This window comes from Chroicocephalus ridibundus, chromosome 4 (genome assembly GCF_963924245.1).
Source record: "Chroicocephalus ridibundus chromosome 4, bChrRid1.1, whole genome shotgun sequence".
Taxonomy (NCBI): domain Eukaryota; kingdom Metazoa; phylum Chordata; class Aves; order Charadriiformes; family Laridae; genus Chroicocephalus; species Chroicocephalus ridibundus.
In genome coordinates, this window is record NC_086287.1 from 37,952,874 (window position 1) to 37,974,496 (window position 21,623).

The 21,623-nt window shown below is 42.7% G+C and overlaps 1 protein-coding gene across 1 annotated transcript in view; it reads left to right on the forward strand.

The window, feature by feature from the left end:
- The first annotated feature begins 8,477 nt into the window (after nt 1-8,477).
- Nucleotides 8,478-21,623, forward strand: part of SPRED1 (sprouty related EVH1 domain containing 1) — a 63,310-nt gene continuing 50,164 nt past the window's right edge. Inside the window, exon 1 of the mRNA XM_063332682.1 lies at nt 8,478-9,142. Coding sequence (XP_063188752.1) covers nt 9,111-9,142 — 32 coding nt within the window. The 5' untranslated portion in view covers nt 8,478-9,110. The remainder of the gene's footprint in view (nt 9,143-21,623) is intronic.

Below are 21,623 nucleotides of genomic sequence, written 5' to 3' on the forward strand. Positions count from 1 at the left end.
TCCCAGATGGATTCATATGTCCTTTTTCTTTATAATTCATCTCTCTTTGAGATCTGAGACTACCTTTTTATGGTTCACAAGTTGCTGTTGTAATCAGCTTGGCTGCAGGCCCAAAGCAAGCTGTGTGACTCAGTGACAGTTGCAATCAGTGCAACCAGGAAAAAGACAAAGAGCCGATACATTTGGAACCCACAGCGATGGATGAAAATGTTTGGAGAGCTTTTCACGAAGTCTATTGGTTGGAGAGCTTCGGATCAATCTGATGTTTAAAATATTAAATACCATTACCAAGGAACATGTATGCAGCATCTAATGCTGCCAATTTTTTTTTTTTTTATTTAAAGAGCATTGTGTTTCAATTAGATATGGTATTGTTAATGTCCCACAATAAAACGTTTCACTGTGTTGCTGTGCACTACGAGATTTTTATTTAGGAAACACTTAGACGTGTTTTAATCCAGGCAGCAAGTTACACTATCCTAAAGCCACAAAGTGGTCAAGAATGCGCTTAGCTTGATGCATGTGCTTAATTCGCAGAAACATCAGTGAGATTTAAATATGGGCTAGAAATAAAGTACTTTGATTTAAACATGACCATTTACCATCCCAGACTCTAATACATTCTCACGAAAAATAACAGATTTCCTATCTAGGATTCAAAGATTGCTTTGAAATCAAAGATGTTACTTCAGTAGAAGGTATCTAAAATTTTTCTTCCTCTAAATGATAAAAATCCTCTGATATAGATCTCTCGTGTAAATTCTTTCACCAGCATTTTGGTAGCATTTGCGTGATCTGCCCGTCAGAGCAATCGGGAATCCAGACTAGCCAAACACTGCTGGGAGGAGTTGAATCCAGGGTGAGATACGGCCGATGTTAAATCGTTACACCTGTTCTGCCCTTTCCGTGAAGAAAGGAAAAATGCACAAAGCATACGAGAACGAGTTAAAGATATCCTGGATAGCTCCAACTTATGTAATAGCACTCCCACTTTCTCTGCTAGCAATTCATTGCTTCTTCATGAACAGAAATGTACTTAAAAGTCACCCACAATCACACATATGAATACAGTCCCACTCATTTGCACATTTGTACAGCGATTCCTGCAATATTACCTTGTATCAAGCAGCTTAAAAATGAACTTTTAAGGAAGAGCATACAATACACATTTTAAATAGCCCTGGGAACTCGGCAGATCCATCAGCGAGAACTATGACACGTTCTCCTGTCACAACGAGCCTTCGGTTACATAAAAATTGCCAGATTGGCTCAGATTAGTTGTCCATCCAGTCTCGAATCCTGTTTTTGAAGGTGACAAGTACCAGATGCTTCAGAGGCAGGTGCAAGAAACCCCCATACTGAACACTTATGTAATAGAGAGGGTTCTTCCTAAAATCAGGCGGTTGGTGGGTGGCTTATGCTTCACAGCAGGAGAGTTTATAATGCCGTGAAATGTTTATCTTCGTTATGTAACGGTGGATGTGATTACCCATCTATAGCCAGCTCGGGCAAAAAGTGCCACAGGGCTTTTAATAAACACTGCTAATCAGCACCTTGGTTTATTTCTCAGCTGAGAGCCATCACAGCCATTCAGGAGCTGAGAGACCCTAGAGTATTATACCAATTTGCTAGACTGATCATTTTTTAAAGCACAGAAAGCACTCGTAAGTAGGGTTAGTTTAGCCGTCTAAAAGTCGGGAGTCTGCTCTAAGCTAGTCACTAAACCAGAGACACAACCCAGTCCGAGTGCTGACAACTCGAAGCAGTGAGTTTCTAGGGTTCCACATGATGAGCCTGAATTGGGGAAGTAAGCAAGAGGACTTTTTGCTTCAAGACCTTCTTGGACAAAAGAAAAATCTCTCAGGCAACTGGAATTTAAAATAGCCCTGATCTGAACTACACTACAATGCTAAAACAATGTTCATAATCTCCATTACTTGAGAAGAAAGACAGCGATTTTTTTAAATAAAAGGATGGATTTGCTTCGAAGTAAAGAGGGAGGAATGGAAACATGCAGTATAAATACCAAAAAACCTTCTATATTGGATGCTTGATTTTTAAATTAGTTTATATTGCTCTTTTAAATTTTTGCTCTCCTTCCCTGAGTTTTTCTACAAGAGGCATCATGCATGTATAACAATTTAATTGAATTTGTTTGATGGTATAATCATGCCATTAGTTAATTTAACACAACTCTGTGTGGCTCCTAGATATAATGGCACATACAGCTTAGTTGTCACACTGGTTTGCGGCACAAGCCCATTTGTAGGAAAAGAAACAAGCACAATGCAGAAAGTCTCAGGTTTTAACGTTCTTTTAAATTAAACAATTTCAATAAAATGGCAATAGTAAGCATGGTGGAAGAAGATACTGCAGTAACTGGGTGTCTGAAGTGGAGCAAGGCAAGTTCTCTCTTTGCAATCCTGGTACCGCACAGTCTATTTTCCAAAGCGAAGACTGTGTGCAACATTCACTTGAGCTAACACTCCATTCAGAACTTGTGTATCCATTTCTGATTCCTTTCTGCTTCTATTGGAATGGAAAATCTTGAGAGAGTTATGTATCCATTTGAATCTCTGAGGCACCTTTAAAAACATGGTAGATATTTCCATCCTCAGTTCTAGAAGGGAGAGAAATCAAGGTGGAGTAAGAATTGTCCTCCATGGAAGTTGAGCGATGTAGGAACCTACTTCCTCGTGGCTGAACATATTAAACTGTTGTGTAAATGCTCCTTGTTCATTTTACTGCAAAAGAAACAGGTTTGCTTTAACCCCCTGCAGTGGTAGGTTGAAACTAATCTCCCAGCTGTTCCCTGAAATGAATTAAAAGTCTGCATACAACTGACCACAGCCTCTCAGCTGAAATCTCTTCAAATACATTGCAAGCCCTTGTTCAATCGCGCCATACCCCGCAGATTTTTAAATGAATTGCCAAAGATCGCACAACACAGGGGTGGCAGGGCTGGGAGGAGAACCAGAACTGCTGACGGGTCATTCTGCATTTGGCACATTAGACCACAGTTTCCCCTAGACAACACATTTCTGCATATGGAACAGAAATGTGTCTCCGGTTCCTATTTCATAGACTGAAATGACTGCAATGAATCTGTTCCCAGTTGCTGGCCAACAGGCACCAACGCTTATCCCAAATCATCCTGTGAGCATGCCCAAAAAGGACAGATTAAAGTTACTGAACAACCGATACCACCGATCACCACTGCGATTGCTGTGCACGTCAACCACATCAGCCACATCAAAAGTACAAGAGCCGACACATCTGAAATCACCCAAGATGTCCCCTCCATCCTCCCACATGGGTCTCCGTTTTTCCAACACGTAGCAGTGATTGCTAGCATTTTTCTGTCTAGTATAAACAGTTCTAGGTTATCACAAATCAATAACTGCAATATTTCATGAAAGTCTGATATTCTGATGAGATAGATCCATCTCAAATACATTGGAATTGATACAGATTTGACCCTAACATGGTTTTGTATCTTGCTGGAAAACATTTTTTGAGAGAGTAGCATCAAGTAGAGCAACTTTTTTATCCTGTATGCAATAACAGGATTCCTGGTTAGAACTTAACAAAATCTGATTTTGCTGAAATACTAACAAAGATTTAATCAGCTCAGTTTAGCTAAATCCTTATTAAGATGTGTGTAGTGATGACCCAGTGTTTAACTCACTCTAGGATTCCAAATAAAAGCTATTACAGAAGAATTTCCCAAATGACCTCTAATAATTTTCCTCAAAATGGCAGAACGTCCGTCCGACCTCCATTTTTTGTAAATTTGTCATTAGCATCTGGATACGAATATAAGCATCACTGCGTTCTGTGGAGGCGGGGTTCAAAACTTCCACATTTAGGAGTTAAAACCTCGAGTAAGAACTGGTCACTTAAGTTCTGCCATGACCGACTAATCTGGATGGCATTACTTAACTTCCACTGATCCTATTACAGATTCTAAGATCTGAATGCCATGTCGATCAGAATTATGCAACCTAACCCCCCTAATACGTCTTCTATATATAAGTCTTCTGCCGCAGACTCAGAGTCTGCTACACTCCACGGCCACTCCTGACCACCTCTTTCATCAGAGACGTTCCCAGATACACACAGACGTGTGCGAAGGAGTGATGAACAAGGATATTGGGCTGAACGTACGCTGGCTCTGCATTCAGGCAAATAACAGGAATCCTGTTATTGTACCATAGAGCAGAACTGCTGCCTCATCATAATTAGTCCTGGTTAACTGAGCATTTTTAAGACTAGTTTTAGTTACAGAAGGACACACGCTGATGACTTTGGGGTGCATACATGTGCACAAATTACAAGAATACAGAAATTCAGAATACAGATGATTATTTCACTTACAGAGATTTCTCCTTGTATGTTACATGCCTTCCTAATGACATACATTGCCTGCATTTTCCATTACCAGTAACCGTTGCCTCCCCGTTTCTCATTTAAAAGGGTCTCTGGAAGCAAGGCCAGAGAATACTTGCGCCTCAGAGGTCCACGGCTAGCAAAATGTTACAGCGGAGCAGCGGCATTGAGGTATCAAGTAGTTTTTGTAAAGTGCAACTAAGGCTCTGGATCTAGGAAAACATCAAAAGCAATGTAAAAAAAAAATCATCATTTTTAACCGCATTTGCCCCGTTCCATACTGGGCATATCTTCTCTCTAGCTAAGAAGTCATCCCTGTACCTACACTGAGTGAGTGCACTTCAGTAGCTCTAGTGAAAAGCACCAGAAGCTTGCATTTTTAGAGTTATCTTTTCCAGGTCGTGTGCAGGAAGGCCAGATTTCAATTCAGGATATTTAAATTGTAAAGTCTGGAACATCAAAAAGCAGAGAGACACAGAATGTATGAAGAAAGACAAGACAATACAAAGACAAGCACGTAGGACGTGGAGCAGCCATTTGTCTGAGGTTTCTGAACGGTGTCACCCGTCCCCAGCCCGCTCCTGCCTTGTTTGCACTGGCAAGGCTCACTCATACTTCTGAAATAAGCCATTTATGTCGAAAACACCTAATCACTTCTTTCTGCTCCAAAAAAATGAACCTAGAAGACCCTGAAACCAACTGCTGCAGGTACAAAAGACGCTGGTACTCCAGGATCGTGTTCTCTGATCTTTCCAACCTGGGCAGAAGAAAGCAAACAGGATTTCAAAATCAAGGCACAGACCAGCGCAGATTTTCTGTCTTCTTCGTGATATCCAGGTGAAGGGGGAGAAACTGTTCGCAAGACCTCAGCTACGCAGACCGCAGCATGAGACTGCTTGCAGAAATTGAAGAGCCACCACAGGTGAAGAAGCGGTGGGGCCTTCTCCCCTTACCTGCTCCACACAGACAATTAAAAATCGCAGGATGAGTCTCACGGCTTCAGTTGACAACTGAATACACTTTATTCGTAATAAAGATACTCACAGAAACCTTAAGGAGACTGAAATTATTTGAAATTTTTTGTAGTCTATTACGAAACAGTTCATTTTATTGAATTGCCATGACAAATATTATTTTTACATCAAATATATTTAAGGAAATTTAAAATAAAAACACAGATTAATGTTCTTTCTTGTCATCATCATGTGTCTTCAGGTGCACCTGAACAGAGCTATACCCCCACCTGACAAACTGAGCTGATTCTTGAGTATTCTTGTACAGGATCGTATTAATCAAATTATCTCAATAAAACCATTAGTTTACAGAACGTTAAATATTTCAACTTTGAAGCCAGTAGAAAATGAGAATTAAATTAGCGGGAAGTCACGTTATCTGCCAGTCACAAGACAGGAAGTTCTCGGAAAGGATTCTCTTTGCTAAGTGAATAACACTATGCCTCCACAGCTCAGTTTCAAAACGCTTGAGGGGGGTCCCACCAAATACTCAATTTGATTCATGTGAATTGTAAAATTGTACAAAAATGGGTTCGTAATGTCTTTTCAGTGTTTGGATGCGGTTGTGCCATAAATAACTGAGCCATTTTTGCGCATACTCTTTTACAAAAAAAAAAAAAAAAAGTTTTTACAAAACAATTGGAAATTTTCCTCCAAAAGTCTCCCAGATAAGGAATCAAGCATTATTACAGCAGGTTTGAGATGTGTGCTGCCTGAAACATGTTTTAGGCCTTTTATGAGAGAAAGCGTGATAGCAGTTTACTGCAATTGTTCCATTATGCGTATGGGAGAACCCTCTTATATAAACGTGGAGTTTCGAACCATAGGAACATTGCAATGAACATAAACCATCTAGAAATGAAACGTGCCTTTTCTCGACTGCTATAAGGTGAAAATAAATTTATGCTTAAAATGCTTTAACTACGTAGCCCTCAAAAGAAAAACCTGCCTGAAACTATATATGCTTTCTCCGCACTGCAACATTTTCTTATAGTTTTCCATCACACAGAAATAGGAAAAATCTTCAAGAAAAATTTTTGGACATCGTTAAGACCCATGGACATATTGTATCTTCAACCTTATGTGAAAAGGAAGAATTTCCTTAACAAATACCCTTGATAAATGCAATACCACCCTGCTTCCGTGCATTCAAACGGATGCTGCAAGTTTGTAGTCTGGCCTACAATTAGATGGGGCACTCCAGGTTTCTTTGAAATGGTGACAACTCCTCCCGATTTCCCATGTCCCCGTCTCTCCCTTCCTTGGGAAAAGCAGCCAACTAATGGTAGTGTGGGAATCAGCCACGTTATTATCACCAGGGGAGCTCGCCCCATCTTTTTCAAACAGGAAGAGAGAACCGCTCATCCCTGCTCCTGTGACACTGCCAGAGCTGGAAAGAAACCCCGCAGTTACGGGAAAAACTAAAATGGGATTAGAGTTGACAGCGAAGGCTCTTGGAGAGCAGCTGCGGAAAAGTGAGGAAGTTCACGGGAAGCCGAGAATAATGAATGTGCATCAGGGAAGCGTCTCTTACAGTAGCGCCACAGTATTTTACTCGATAGGTTTCGACACTGAGAGGTATCAGTTGGCAGGCACGCATAGAGACACTAGGCAGGAAGAAATCAAAACCCAACCGGCAGACAAAACCACAATATAATCTTTTATTATAATCTAATTTATTTGATGGTCTGACTCATGATTTTTTTGAGTCCTCGGGCTTTGCAGCACCGCTCCACTTCTCCCTCAGACGAGGCAGCACCTTCCCCGTGTCAGTTCCCGAGAAGGGACCCGGGTTCGGGGTGCTGCGGCGCCCCGATCGCGCCGCTCCCCGGCACCCACCGCAAACGCCTCCATCCCCCTGCGCCTCCGGGGGCAGAGGCCAAGCCGGGGCCCCGCGCCCCCTCCCGCCCCACCGCCCGCTCACAACCGCTCCCGCATTTAGAGCTCGGGAGCTCATTACACGCGGCCTCTCCTTACACTGGGCTAGGGCGGGCCGGGCACCGCAGCCCGGCAGGTGCTGCCCCGGCGGCAGCCCCGCACGGTACCGCGGGACGCGGAGCGGACCGGGGCTCAGGCGGGCACGCTCCCCGACCCGCCGCCCCGCCCCTCCTCCCCGGCGGCCCAGGGGCCACCGCCGCCAGCTGCCCCCGGGAACGGGACGCGGCGGGTCCCGCCTCGCCAGCCCCCCGCACCCGCCGGCGGCCGCCGCACGCTTGGCGTTTACATTCACTTCGGCTTAACAAAAAGTAGCCGAGGAGTGAAAAGCCAGCCCGCGGGCCCAGAGACCCGCCGGGCCGGCCCCGCTCCCGCCACACCGGCCCCGGAGGTCCGGGCAGGGCGCTGGGCCGGGGCCGTCAGGGCCCACATCGGGAGCGGCCCCCGCAGCCGCCCGTCCCCGCGCTCCCGGAGCAGGAAGGCGGGGGCCGGCGGGGCAGCGCGCGTATCCCTCCGCGGCGCCGTGCCTGCGTGTGCGGCGGTTCCTCGGGAAGCGCGTGAGGCAGCGCCGGGGGCGGGAAGGAGGGAACTACTTTCAGGAAAGCCGAGCGGCCGCGGCGGGGCAGAGGATCGCTTCCCCCTCCCCCCCCCCGCTCTTCCCCTCTTCTCCCTCCTCCCTTTCCCCCCGCGGTTATTTTGGATCAAGCTGTGGCGGCGGAAGGAGCTTGAAGTCAACGCTTCCGCCCAGTTTTCCTGTGAGGAGGGGGCGGTAGGCGGCGGCGAGGAGCCGAGGCGGCGGCGGCCGCTGCTAATGGAGTTGCTGCCGGGGAGGGAGCGCAGCCGCTGAACTTCCCCGCCGGCTCCCTCCTTCCTTCGTCCAGCGGCCGGGGGCGCCTCTCTCGCCCTGGCAGCTCCGCTTCCCCTCCCTCTTTCCCTCCCTCCCCGCTCCGCTCCTCACACAAACAGCCGTGACGCATCCTCCTCCCTCTCCCCCCCCCCCCCTCCCTCCTCCGTCCGTCCCCCCCTTCCCACCCCCAGGCTGGTTTAAAACGCCTCCCTCCCCCCGTCGCCAGCCTTCTCCTCGGGGCCGGCGCGCCCGCCCTCCGCAGCGCTTCGGCCTCACTCCGGAGGGGGTGGGAGAGCCCCGCCGAGCCGCTCTGCCCCCCTCCTTTCCCCCCTTCTTCCCTCCCCGCCCCCCCTGCCGCCGCCGCCTGCCCCGGCCTGTGGCGGCTCCGGTGTCTGGAGGAATTTGTGCCGCCGCCGCCTGCCCCGGCTGGGCGCGGGAGGCGGGCGGGCAGGGAGGCGGCCGAGCAGGAGGAGGAGGAGGAAGAGGAGGGCAGCAGCAGCGAAGGCGGCTGCAGCGGGAGATGAGCTGCAGCGGGAGGACGGTGCGGCGCAGCTTGTTGCGGCGGGGAGCCGTCCCCTGCCGCCGCCGCTCCGCTCCCCTCTAACCGGGAGCAGCTCCAGAGCAGAAGACCCGGGGTTGTTGCTGCTGTTTCCACCGTTACCTTCTTCTTCATCATCATCATCTCTAAAGACAGGGGAAAATACGCTCCAGCGCCGGACAACAGGATTTCGTGTTTCCAGGATAAAGATCGCTTCCCCCCGCCTCTCCCCTTTCCCTCTCCCTCACTTCCCAGCGCTGCCCGTGCCCTGGCCGGGGGCGGCAGGCCGGGGGGGGGGTAACAATGGTGAAGTTTCTGGTGAGTTCTGGCTGCGCCCTGCCTGCGTCGGTGCTGCTCCGTCTGCCTGTCGGATCGCGGTGAGGAGAAAATGAGCGAAGAGACGGCGACTTCTAACAACGAGTAAGCAAGCGGCCGGTCCCCGTCGTCGTCGTCCGTCCGTGTCTCCCCCCCCCATCCCTTGCCGGCTCTCCCCTCCGCCCCGGGGTCGGACTGGGGCTCGGCGGGTCCCCCCCGCTCGAACGTGTCCTGGCCTCCCTCTGCGCCTTCTGCGCATTGCTGCTTCGCGTACATGGAAGCCCAGAAGCTCCCTCTTTGTGAAGGAGCTCGGTTCAGAAGGGCTGCGAGCCAGCGGCTAGCAAAGCGTGGTTTAATTAAAGCCCCGTAGGAAACGGGGCAGGTAATGATGGTGTCTTGGAGGGGGAGGATGGTTTTTGAGTGCCCAGAGAGGTATCGGCACGTACCACCTCTGATAATATCCTATTACTTGTAGATATTTCACATGGAAACTAGTGTGTGGGAGCTTCATCCTGCAGGAAACTGCTCCTGAATTTTAATTGGATGAGTCAGTCAGTGTAAATACAGCTTAAACCTACCCTAAAGCCTTTTTTTTTCCTTTTAATGAGCACTTGGGACTTCTTTTTTTTTTTTCTTTCTTTTTTTTTTTAAAAAAAAGAAAAAGAGGAAGGGGACAGTTCAGGGATCTCTTAATATTTTTAATGTGACTGGTTTGGAGGAAATCCAGAGAATGTGTGTGCGGCTGTATCCCCCTGCCTGTAATCTGTCGTTGAAATACACTTGGGGTCGGAGGAGATAAATATTTGTCAGAAAACATCCGAGTTCTTTATGGCACTGGAAAAAAACCCCAAACATGAAGTATTTTGAAACTTTCCCTGTGATGAAGAAGTTTAAGGTTGATCGCTGCAGTCTCCGAGCTCTGGCGTTACGGTTTGCGGTGTCGGTGTTCGCCGAGGCTGATTTTATGAATGATGCGGGCGCCGGCCGCGGCCATGGCGATGGGAGGGAGGGAGGGAGGGAGAGAGCGCTGCGCCCATTGTAGCGGTGGGGAGCTGTGGTGGTGGGGGGGGGCTCAGCCCCGGCTGGCGGGGCGGGCGGCTCCTCCGCCCGGAACGGCGGATTTCCCATCTCCCTGCCTGCCTCCCTCCCTCCCGGGGCAGCTTCCCGAAAAGAGGGCGGTTTGCTCCCCGAGGCGCGGCGCGGGCAGAGCCCCGCGGGGGAGCGGAGCCGGGGGCTGCGCGGGGCGCGGAGAGGAGCGGGGCGGGAGGGAGGGAGGGAGAGGGGAGCCGCTGCGGCGCCCGCGGGGCCGGCGGCCGGGGCCGCCGCCATGTTTCCTTTTTTGTGAATCGCTCTCATTTGCATACCACAATCTCCATTCATAAAAAAAAAAAAAAAATAACAAAAAAAAAAAGTGCTGTCATCACCGCTGACCTGCGGCAAAACCTGCCCCTGCCGAGGGCCTACGGCGGCTGCCGCCGCTGTGCGAAGGACCAGGCTGCAGGCAGCGGCGGGCGGGGGACGGTCGCCGGGACCTGCTGTATTAATATGTGCCGTTCGCTGCTTGTTGACACAGTTATGTGGGAAATATCAGCTCGGGGAGGTGCTGGGAGCACGTGATCCGCTCCATTCATAAAATACCTGGCTGTCCGTCCATTCACAGCGCAGTACAGTGCCTGCATTCAGCAGCCCGGCGGATCAGACCTGCCTGGGGAGGGAGAGGCGGCCGGGCCGGCAGGTTTCTCGGAGAGGGCAGCGGAAAGAGGGCTCATGGCTGCGAGCATGGGAAATCGCTGTAAAGATGCGGGGGCGGGAGGGGGGGATGGGGGGGGGAGTTGTTTTTATGGTTTGTGTTTGTCCTTTTCCTATCGAGAAGCGTTAGCTCGGAAGTACCTTCTGCCTGTGCTGCCCAACATTTAAGCGGGGAAGAGTTTTATTCATAAAACATTGAAATATCCCCCCCACCCCCCGAAATACTAACTCAAAAATAAAATGCTGAAAATCAAATTCATTATTGTGAACGTGTTTTCAGACCAGTATGTTAATCCATGTGGGTTGATCTACATTTTATTGAACAATTCTGTCTTGCATCTGCAAGATACCGACATAATGTAGAAGGAAGTCAGTCATACCTAGCGAGACATCTGAAAATGTTGCCTGTTATAAAATACAGGTGACAGTGAAGACAACTAAATCGATAGAAATCAGCAAAGCAGTTCATTTTTTGTCTGTTTACTTTGAGAATTTTACAGCGGATTAGCTATCGCCATTTCTCCTTAACCTTTGCCGTAGCTGAAGAGTCCTCTGAAATATCAGAATAACAGAGAAATGTTTTTAATATGGCATGGACTGTTTAGAGGTCAATATTTTAAGTATTTTGAAATCTTTCAAAAAATAAAATCGAGTGTAACTTAGTGATGAAGGATCTCCGAAGCAGACAGTTTGATGTAACTGTTTTGTGGTTGCCAGTGTTAAAATGGTGATGTTCGCTGCTCATGAATGCACTGTTTCATTATCTTAACAAATTACACTAAAGTGATCCTTAATTATACATTCGTGGAGCGGAGAGGGCTTCATTTTTAGTGCAACCTGAGAGAATACCTTAAAGATAACTAATCTTTACTTAGAATGAGAAAGGATACATACAGTATTTCGTGTGAGTTAATTCATTGTTGTTGTAGAGCTAAATCTGTATAACCTTACAAAGCACTATAAACGGTGCTTTTTCTCAAATAAACAGATTTTTTCTTTTTTACTTTGGTTGTTAAAATATCAGAAGAAAAAGAAAATAAGAAAAATATTTTTCTTCTCGGTTTCATTTGCTTTTTTGACAGCATTTTTGGTGAGGCCAGAGTCGTCGTTCCTCTTTGGTTGATTTTGCGCATAGCATGAGTGTGTCACTTTAAGTGATTGGGAAATATGATTGAAACTCCAAATAAACCATTTGTGAAAATAGGGCAGATCTACAAATTGAAATTCATCGTTTTTCAAAAGTTCACTGTGTTTAATTTTATCAGTATAATTGATGACATCAATGGCCTTGAATTCATTAACAAATCTCTTGGCATATAAGGGCGAATACGGGTACTTTGCAATGCATTTTGTGTCATTGTGGCTACTGGGAATATTCTGGTAATTGAGCATTATTCTTTGTTTATAAAACTTCATCTTGTGGAGTAAGATATAAATATTTGCGGTGTTCAGAGTTTGACCTCAGTTAATAATGTTAAATTCTCAATGATGGTGGGAAAGATTAATTAAAAAGCTGCATTAAGGACTGTTAAGTTTCTTGTCAGTCATGAATGTACGGCAGGCAGCCTTATAAAATTCTGATTCCCACAGATGAATCTTTTTTGTGATTTTTACATTGTCCTCGTAATGATGTTATTGTATTTGTCAGTTAGGTATTAGTTAAATGAGAGTATTTCTATACCTCCAGATAATTAGTTTTTTCCCCTCAGTGGTGTTTTGCAATCAGTGTGGTCAGCATGAACACAATGTGGTGCTCACAAATAATATCATTTTTTAAATGAAGGAATTAGTAGGATTTGTGGACTCATAGGTCAATTCGCTGTTCATGCAATTTAACATAATAATGTCAAAGCAGGCAGGTCAGCGAGCACTGTACCGAATTCCTGTTTTGGTGGCAGATTTTATTGCTGTCTGGAAATGCTACTGAATTTCAGTGTTAGGTAAAAGAATAATTGTTACATTACGTAGTCCCCATTCAGTAGGGATGAATGATGACAGGCTTAAGATGGAGTCTGAGTTGCTACTATTGAAAAGTAGGAGCACTGCTTTATTGGCTTGTTTACTTTCCTCGGTATTGTAGGTGGCCTCTTTAAATTTTTCAGGGAATGCTTGTGCTCTTAAATTATATTTGGAGTTGTTTTTACGTACTGTATTTTTACAGATTCAGACTGTCATATGCTAATTTTTTTTGCTACATAAATATAAGTAATTTTATACTCCATTTTCCTTGATAATTTAATTCAAGAGATTATAACTTAAAGAAACACGGAGTGTATACTAACGCTATGTGCTTAACAGCCTCTAGATTACAATATTATAAACAACCTCAAATGTTGATTTGAAAAAAGTAAAGCCGAACTACATTTTAAAAATAAAATTCTTACTTGATATCTTCATGTCTTCCTTCAATATTTGTGAAAATACTGTTTATATTTCATTTGTGCTTCAGAACTCCTTGTATTACATGCCCAAATACTGAAAGATGAACACGAAATCGTGTTGCAGAAAGTAAAGCCAACTAGTTTGGTTATATTAGTTCTGGGAGGATTTTAACGCTTTTCAGCAGGCTAATTTTCTTTCTGCTATTTAGAGCATATATAGACTTTGGAATTCTTCATCCCATAACATAAAGGGTTTGTAAAAAGAAGTAAGATTCTTTTTTTTTTTTTTTTTTTTTTTTTTCAGGAAAGCATCTTCTAAACCAATTGATTATATGAAATCATTGCTATTCTGCTATGTTTTCTTTTTGGGGAATGGCTCTTTACAGAGTCCCAGGGAGGCTTTTCCGGTTTTATGAACTGCTTCTTGCTGTCTCTTTGGCTCATGTTACGTGACAATATTTTGAAGGTGAAACTGAATTTGCATGTTACATAATCTGGGAGTCAGGAGTGGTTTTTTATTATTGTTGTTATTATTTATTTATTTATTTAAAGAAAGGTTCACCTTGGCAACATTGCTTGATTACTGTGGTATTGCAGAAAAATGCTTTCTGGATATTTCAGCATAACTGAAGCTAGCGATAATGTTTGAATTATAAAATGACAAGTGTTTCCTGTGTTTGTTCATTCAAAATTTAATGCTCTTGAAGTGTTAAAGTGCCAGTGAGAATGTTAGTGTACGTTTCAAAAGTAGAGATGTTTCTTGAAAGAAATATATCTTGACAGGATCAGAAGGCATAGGATTAAAGTTGAGGCCATTCCTGGTGGTTTTTAGGCTAAACACTGGCATTTTTGTTTGTTACTTGCTCATTCTTATGTATATCTGGAGAAATCATATGCGCTGCTGATTGACTTGATGGGATGTGACAAATGCGAGAAATAAAAAATACTTTTCAGAATAATGATACAAGTTTAAAAAGGAGACAAAGGAAATTCTTTTGTCTTTTTCGGTTTTTACTCTCTGATTCAAGTAAAGTATCTATGATACAGCATGCGATGTATGTTGTCTTAAATAGCTTTGCTCTAATATTCAAATGTCTGCTTTCTCCCTCTTACTCTTCTTTCTCGGTTGGAACATGTTGCGGTTTCCTTAAAGGAATTTGAAAGATGGCTGGGAGTTGACATGTTGTTGAGGATGCCAGTTTCTTTATGGATATATTAAAAAGGAACTATCTTTGGCTTTTTCTTTTCTGTTCTAATGTGCGACAACATTTAAGTAAGAAAACTTTAACTAGCACAGTTACTGAATGGCTGGAATTGGTTGTAAACAACAATTAAATGATCCCTAAAAATATAAAATTTGTTCCTCCTTTCTCTCCCTTGAAAATATTCATTCCTCTTTCTGAAAGCACTTCTAGTTATGAAGTATGTATTTAATTATTGGTGACTAATGTGGTACAAATATTCCACATTAAAATTCAAGAAGATGTAAACATATTTTCAACATTTTTTTTTTATACCTTCTAATACTTTGTTAGGTGTCTTTTCTAACCAGTCTCGGTATTCAGCAGAAATAATCTTTGGCAATACTTGTGTTTTTTGAGGGAAGGAAGGGGACTGGATGCTCTTTTGGTATGCTGTATTAACATATATTTCTAGACTTAAGACAATAGTAATACATACTTTTGTTGTGCTTACTTTTCCTGTACTCTGTAATAGAAGATTATTATTTCTTTTTTGCTAGTGTTTAGACTATGATCTAGTAAAATTTCTTAGCTGGCTGTGGTTTTTCTCGTAGGTGAGGTGGTATCATGTTGTATATAGTAACATGTATATATGGTACCGGGGTAAACACGGTATCTCTCCTACTTGAAAAATATCTGTAATAGGAATCAGTCTCTACGACGATGGTGTTACTCAACAGCACTTACTTGTAGGAAGTAAGCAGATATTTTAAGTGCTTGTGTTTTCACATCTTTCCAAGCTTATCTTTTACATAATGTTCATGCTGATATCTGTGATATCAGTTTGTTAAAATAACATATTCATTTATTTATATTCAGTGCTCTATATTCCCTGTTTTTCTCCTACATATGATGAGTAAAACATAAAAAATAAAGCAAAACAAAGGAGCAACAAATCTTTATCTTAGATATGGTAAGGGACAAAACATTTGCATTTAAGTGCTTTGAATACTAAAATTGTTTATAAATGTGTCTCTGATTAAATAATAACTGACTTGTTACACGCGGTTGCAGGCCCTAATTCCCAATGCTCCAAATAAGGTGGGGAAAACTAATAATAATAATTTTTAAACAGTCCCAATAGAATGATGATAAATGCATCTATATATGCAAGGAGATCACAAGCATTTTTTCTCTAAGAACTAACTCACTGTCACATGACAGTAAATACTTCAATTCAAAGAGGGAAAATAGGCCATAGAAACATCAGCAGTTACTGTGCTCCATTCTGCATTGCTGCCTGATACCAGACTTCCATTCAGAAGAAAACATTTTTCATGTGTGTGCTACACAAGAATTCCCCAAATGAGTGCTATTGAAACATCTAAACCATCTTAAAAATGAGGTAGTAAAGGTATTTTTTTTCTCCTCCGTCTTTTTTGTTTTCCCTCCCAGATGTATCCATTCTTGTGTTTGAAAATTTTGACTACTGACTGCCGTTGGTGATGTTTTAGTTAGGTGACGAAGTCTTGTAATCCGTACTTCTGCTACAGTGAGTCAAACACTCTCCTCTTCAGAACCCCTAAAGAAATCCTGTGAGCTGGTGGTTGGCTTGGATGGTTTGAGAGAGCAGGCATCATGAAAGTCTATGGAAGAGTTGTCCTTTTTTCTTTCTTTTTTAAAAAGAAACTCCAGAAAACCAGTACCAAATAAATAGGTCTTCCCCAAGATGATCTGACAACTGTTGACAATCACCCTTTTCCTTTGTCTTGTACTGACGAGTTGCGACACTAACTGAAGTTTGTCAAAGCAAAAATGAAACTGATTTATTTCAGTTTTAGTGAAGTCAAATGCTGTGAATAAATAAGTGTAGCAACAAGAAGTATCAAGAATTTCATTAATAAAACAAGTAAAAACTAGTGTCAGGTTTATTAAAAATTGCTATTGAGACTGCCTGCCTTCCCTAAAGAAACACAGTATTGGTAAGATAAAACTCTCAGTGAGGATTCCTGCCAGTCTTGTTTTTTTTTTCTTTCAGAAATTGTGCAGAACTGTTTTGGTGAAGTGGTGTAAACCTTCAGGGCAGAAGTGATTTCTCTCTCTCTTAACCTTTTGAAAGGATTAAGGAAGGGTAGTGAAAAGTGGGAGTACAGAGCCTGCTCTGATTTAGGAATTTTTATGTAGCTTCCTAGAAACTTTTCAGACGTGATGAAGTGCTCTGTGCCCTAGGTGTTTCTTGCTGTGCCTGTTGCGCTTACTCTGGATCCCAGTACAACATGCCTTAATATGAAGCCTGTGATTGAGGCCGATAATATGATGAGCCTTGAACGGGAACACATTTTTGAAAGGGGTAAAGAAACTAATTCAGGATTTAGAATTGAGGCCTATACATTTAAAATGGAAAATCCTGTTTTGTTTTGGCTTTTTTTTAATCTATGTAAGTGGCTGACCTTGTGCGCCAAACCTGCATGTTTTTAAGCACTAGTTACTGTTGCTAATCGCTGGTCTTTGCTCCCTCTAGGACCCAGAGTAGATTGGAAGTTTCCTAGTAGGGTAGCCTTAAGATGGGTATGTTTATGCCCTCTTCAGGGGGCAATTATTTATCTCATTACAAGTTCCACTTATAGTTCCAATGCTACTGACCTGTGCTACTGATGTTATGCAAAAAATTTTGGGGTCGCTGTCTCTTACTTTAATTTTGCATGACTGTAAGAAAAAAGAAAAAAGAAAGCTGTAGAAGAAATTATGATTGCTGATATCAGTGGTACATAATGAGTGTGCCAAGGGAATGCAAAGTTGTAAAATTAAGTGCTTGTGAGTTTTCGGGCTTGAGAACTGAGATTGTTTGTGCAAATACAATCCATGCGGTCAGGGGGTATGAATTTTGATGATTCTGATGCGACAGAGCCAGGAATATAATCAGATTGCCTGGGTTCTGCTCTCAAGCCTTCGATACTAGGAAACACCCATTTTCCTATTTTTCAGCCCCTTGCCTCATTTGCTGCTCATCCTGTGCCAGAGAGGAGGGCTGCACCTTCTGATCACGCACAGGTGGTGCTGTATAATTGAAGACTGCATCTTAATAAGCGTTAAAATCCTATAAATGCTAGTATTGAAAAGTAAAACAATGTTCTAACAAGTTTGTAAGGGTTTTTTGTTTGTTTCTGCAGATTAGTCTGGGTTTAGCCTTTAATCTTCAGATTTCAACTATGGGAGTGTTTCAGATGTTGGTAATATTGCTGTAATTCTATCCAGACTTGTAGCATGCTGTTTCTTACATATTTTTCTGCTAGCGTGATTTTCTTAATCCTTATCTGAAAGTTGGGAGTTTTGGTGTTGGGTTTCCCCCCCCCCCCCAATTTGGAATTTCTCTCTAGCACAGTGTATGAGAAGTTATTTGAGGGAATGATGCATTTGTTATGTTGAACTTGCTTTTGGTTTGGTTCTTTTAAGGTGATAATGACATCTGTTAAGAGAAGTCATGCTACTATGGGATATGTGCTCTAGCATGGCAGTCGCAGGGTGCCAGTTAGGCTGTTGACATCCATGGGCATATTTGCTGTGGAGGCATCTAACATATGGATTACAATTAAGCCTGGATTTCTGTGGTGTCACTTGTGTGTCCTCCTACAGCAATAGTATCATACTTCAGTCATGTAAGTGCAAAGAACTTGCAGCTCTCATTGAAACGAAAATGCCAGTTGCTTGTCATTTCTTAATCGGTAAATACGTTTTTCTAATTAGATCTATTTTTCTATCCTTTTTTTTTTAGCAATTGGTAGGTAAAGTGTATCGTTCTTAAAATCTTTTACTATGTTCTGTTCTGTGGTTCCTGAAGAAGTGTCTAAAGAGTGTCTAAAATCTGGCTGTTAAGGCCGATGAATGTCCTGACTGAATCTTACTTCATATTCTGCTTCTTTCAGCCTCCAGAAAACTTTTTAATGGATGTGTAACCACTGCTTAAACAGTCCTGTGATGATCTCTAGCACAGTACTTTCATGCTTTCTGTATTTGTACTGAACGGGGTCTAGCTTAAAATATCTTACATTGTCTTAGCTGTATTCAACTTGACACATCCTCTAGAAGAGCCCCCATATGCACCTTAAAATGTACGTGCTTTGTTACTATGGTGATGGAAAAGAATCGTGCATGTTAACAACCCCGCGTTAGGTAATGGAGGATTTGCAGAAATCAGTTAAGCATTTGCCTGGGGCACTGAAAATTGGTCCGTGACCATACCTCCACCCCAGCCTCTTGACTGCAGGCAGGCAGAGGGAGTCTTGGTATGGGACGAGGCGCTTCTCTGTTTTCAGGTTGTCTGGGGGGGTGAAGAGGACTTTTTGGAATTGGTTTCAGAAGAAGCTGAAGTAGTGTTGCCTTATCACATGCTTTTAAATGTCTTATGTCATATACTTAGGGTGCTCTGCAGAGTGTAAGGGAGACGCTTGTGCAAGCACATTGTATGTTTGTCACAGATAGAAAACCAGTTTTGTTTTTCTTTGCAGTCCCTCGGTTGCAGTGCAGGAATTTGCTACCTTTCATTTCTCTCTTATGGCTGCCTGCAGATCCTGCAAAGGGAGGGTATGTCCATGCTCATTCCCCTGAAGCAACGTAGAAAACATGAGCTCTCCTTCATCTATTAGTTGAATTCTGGATGAAGAACAGTTCTATTCAAGGAAGCTATTCCAGAAAAAGACATGAATTTAGAGTGCTATAGTTTAGTATAGTGCAATTCCCTTGTGGGTGCCTTTTATTCTCCTTCTTCTGCAGTAAGTTGTGGTTAACTGGGGAGGAAACTGATAAGCTTAGTTTTCTAATTAGAGGAGCTTTTCAGGTTCTCCTCTCTCTTTCATTCTCTGCTGTACCTTTTTAAAGCTGTACTTTTCTTGCATTAGTTATTTTGTTATTTGTATTTATTTTTTTTTTTTAACTGCTGAAAGTGGCATATCTTTCTGTGTTTTGAAGTATGTTGACTTTTAGAGAGACCCATCCCTGTAGGTTTTGTTTTGTTTTTAGTGTTTTAGAAAGCTCTTTTCTGAGCATTTCTCTGTATTAGTGTTCTCATGCAGCTTATCCTGAAAAGCTTATCTGGAAAATAAGACACTGGTTAGTGTCTCTTTGAGACATTTTGACTGGCCCACTGAGCACCCTTACAGGTCTTAATACCAGGGTTTTACCCTTGAGCAATGCTAGCAAGAAGCCTGTTTTTTGCCACTCTGGGACGACAAAAACATAACCCAAATAAAAACATGTGTTTCCTTTGCTGTAGAAAGACAGAATGCTTCCCACAGGCTATGAGTTCATCCTCCTTTCAGCAGTGAAAGCAGAAGACATTAGAGAAATGTTGAAAATCAATGTTGAGTGACTTCTGCACTGCAGAAAATTCAACTTTTTTGATGTTTGTGAAAAAGCTTTCCTGAAGTAGAACTACGATTATATGTATAGCTGCTTTTCTGAACAAAATCAAAATGTATGGAATAGACTTGTGGAATAACCGGAAATAAGTTTACCAAAGCTGTTGTTTCAGCTGTTGGTTTTTTTTCAGGCCTGAGCAGCTACTGGGAGGTATAGAATTGGCTTTTCTATTTTTCGGCAAATCTGTGCTGCATGAACTTGATCCCAACAACTGAAGCTCAATGGATGAAGTAAAAGCTTTAAACCAGCTTTAAGGTCCTCATGTGCCTTCCAGCTGGAGGGTGCAAACAATGAGCCTTGATCAATGTTATTCCAAATAAGGCACGATGATCCAAATCTTTGCCATGTGCTTCAGGAAGAGATCGTTTCAGTAGAGAACTTGCAGGAGATACCCTAATTAACTGTCACATGTCAAAGGAAGGAACAGGATAAGGGCAAGAGTAATTTTGGCCAGCTTTTCTGAGGCTTCTTCACAGTTTGTTTCTAAGGCAATTACAATCAGTGCAGAAATCAGAGTATCCTATAGTAGAAAGGATCTGCTTTCTACATATTTTGTTTCTTGTCTAACTTACAATTAGGTATTTTAGAGTGGAGAAAGCATAACTGTCGTTTCCCAGTTACAGCATTAATATCTATGATCTAGGTGATGAAAGGGGATTTTTTTTAAGTTTTGATATTCCTCAGCTGAGACAAATATCCCATTATTTTGTGGATATAATAAAATGGTATATTTGATTCCTGAGAAATGCAGTCTTAAGAGTTAAATTGAAAGATGCTGTTCAATCTTTTATCATTAACAAGAAAATCAGGTTGGTTGTATCGTGTTTTCGGTAGGATGCAGCTTCTGTTGTCTTTATTTACACTGGAAAATGGTGTTCTCCAAAGGACTATTTTTGCTTTCCTCCGCAATGAGTTCTTATTACAGCTCAGCAAATTATTTTCTCAGGAATTGCTTCTGTTTGGGATATGCCCTTTGGCAATAACAATGCTCATCAAAAAGTAGGAAGTTCTCTTGGTCTAACCCTTTCTTCATGCATTATTCCAGTATATCACAAGAAGCTCAGATTGATACTTCTCGAGGTTTAAATAGCCAGGTAGTATCTGTATACCTTTAACTTCCATAGAGAGCATGATCAGAAATTGCTCTAATATCCAACAGCAGAAGTAGGGAGGATTATGTATTACTTCTATTAATTTTTTTTTTAAGGTTTGTTTTTTCCTAATGATAAAAGTTCTGTTCATTCATCTTCAGGTTCCTGAGCTCCATTATATACTATTTCCTTCACATAGGAAAATGTTTCATGTGTGGCTTATTCATTTCAATACATAGCCATGCAGCAGCAGTTGCCCAATCTGGTGGTAGAGGCTGCTACCAACTGAGGTTCCAAGATCTCCAGGATTAAGTTGGATTCAGTATTGATGATTGGGGTTGCATGAAATTATGTCGGTAGCTCTGAAGGCCTGGAAGTGGATGCTCCTTTATAAAACTGTGCAGAAAAGGGTGCTCACAAGCAAATCTTCATAATTCTGTGAGTGTTTTTAAAAGATGTAAATCTAAACTTCTTTTTAAATGCCCCCTCCCCCAAATAGTATGAATTTTTGTGGTGGTATTACTGATAATGTGCCATGGGTGGGTTTGTTTTAATGTTTTTTTGATAGACTACTTACATAATTTGAAATACTTCACTCTTCAGAATGGGCTTGGTTTGGGTTTGGCTTTTTTTTTTCAGATCCTTTCTGTCAATCTGTGAAGTATCTCAGAATTAGCTAAAGTTGCATAAGTACACAAGCCATTTAAAATAGAAACAAAAAGAATTCTATTAATACCCTGCGTTTTACCAACATAGACAAATCCAGTTT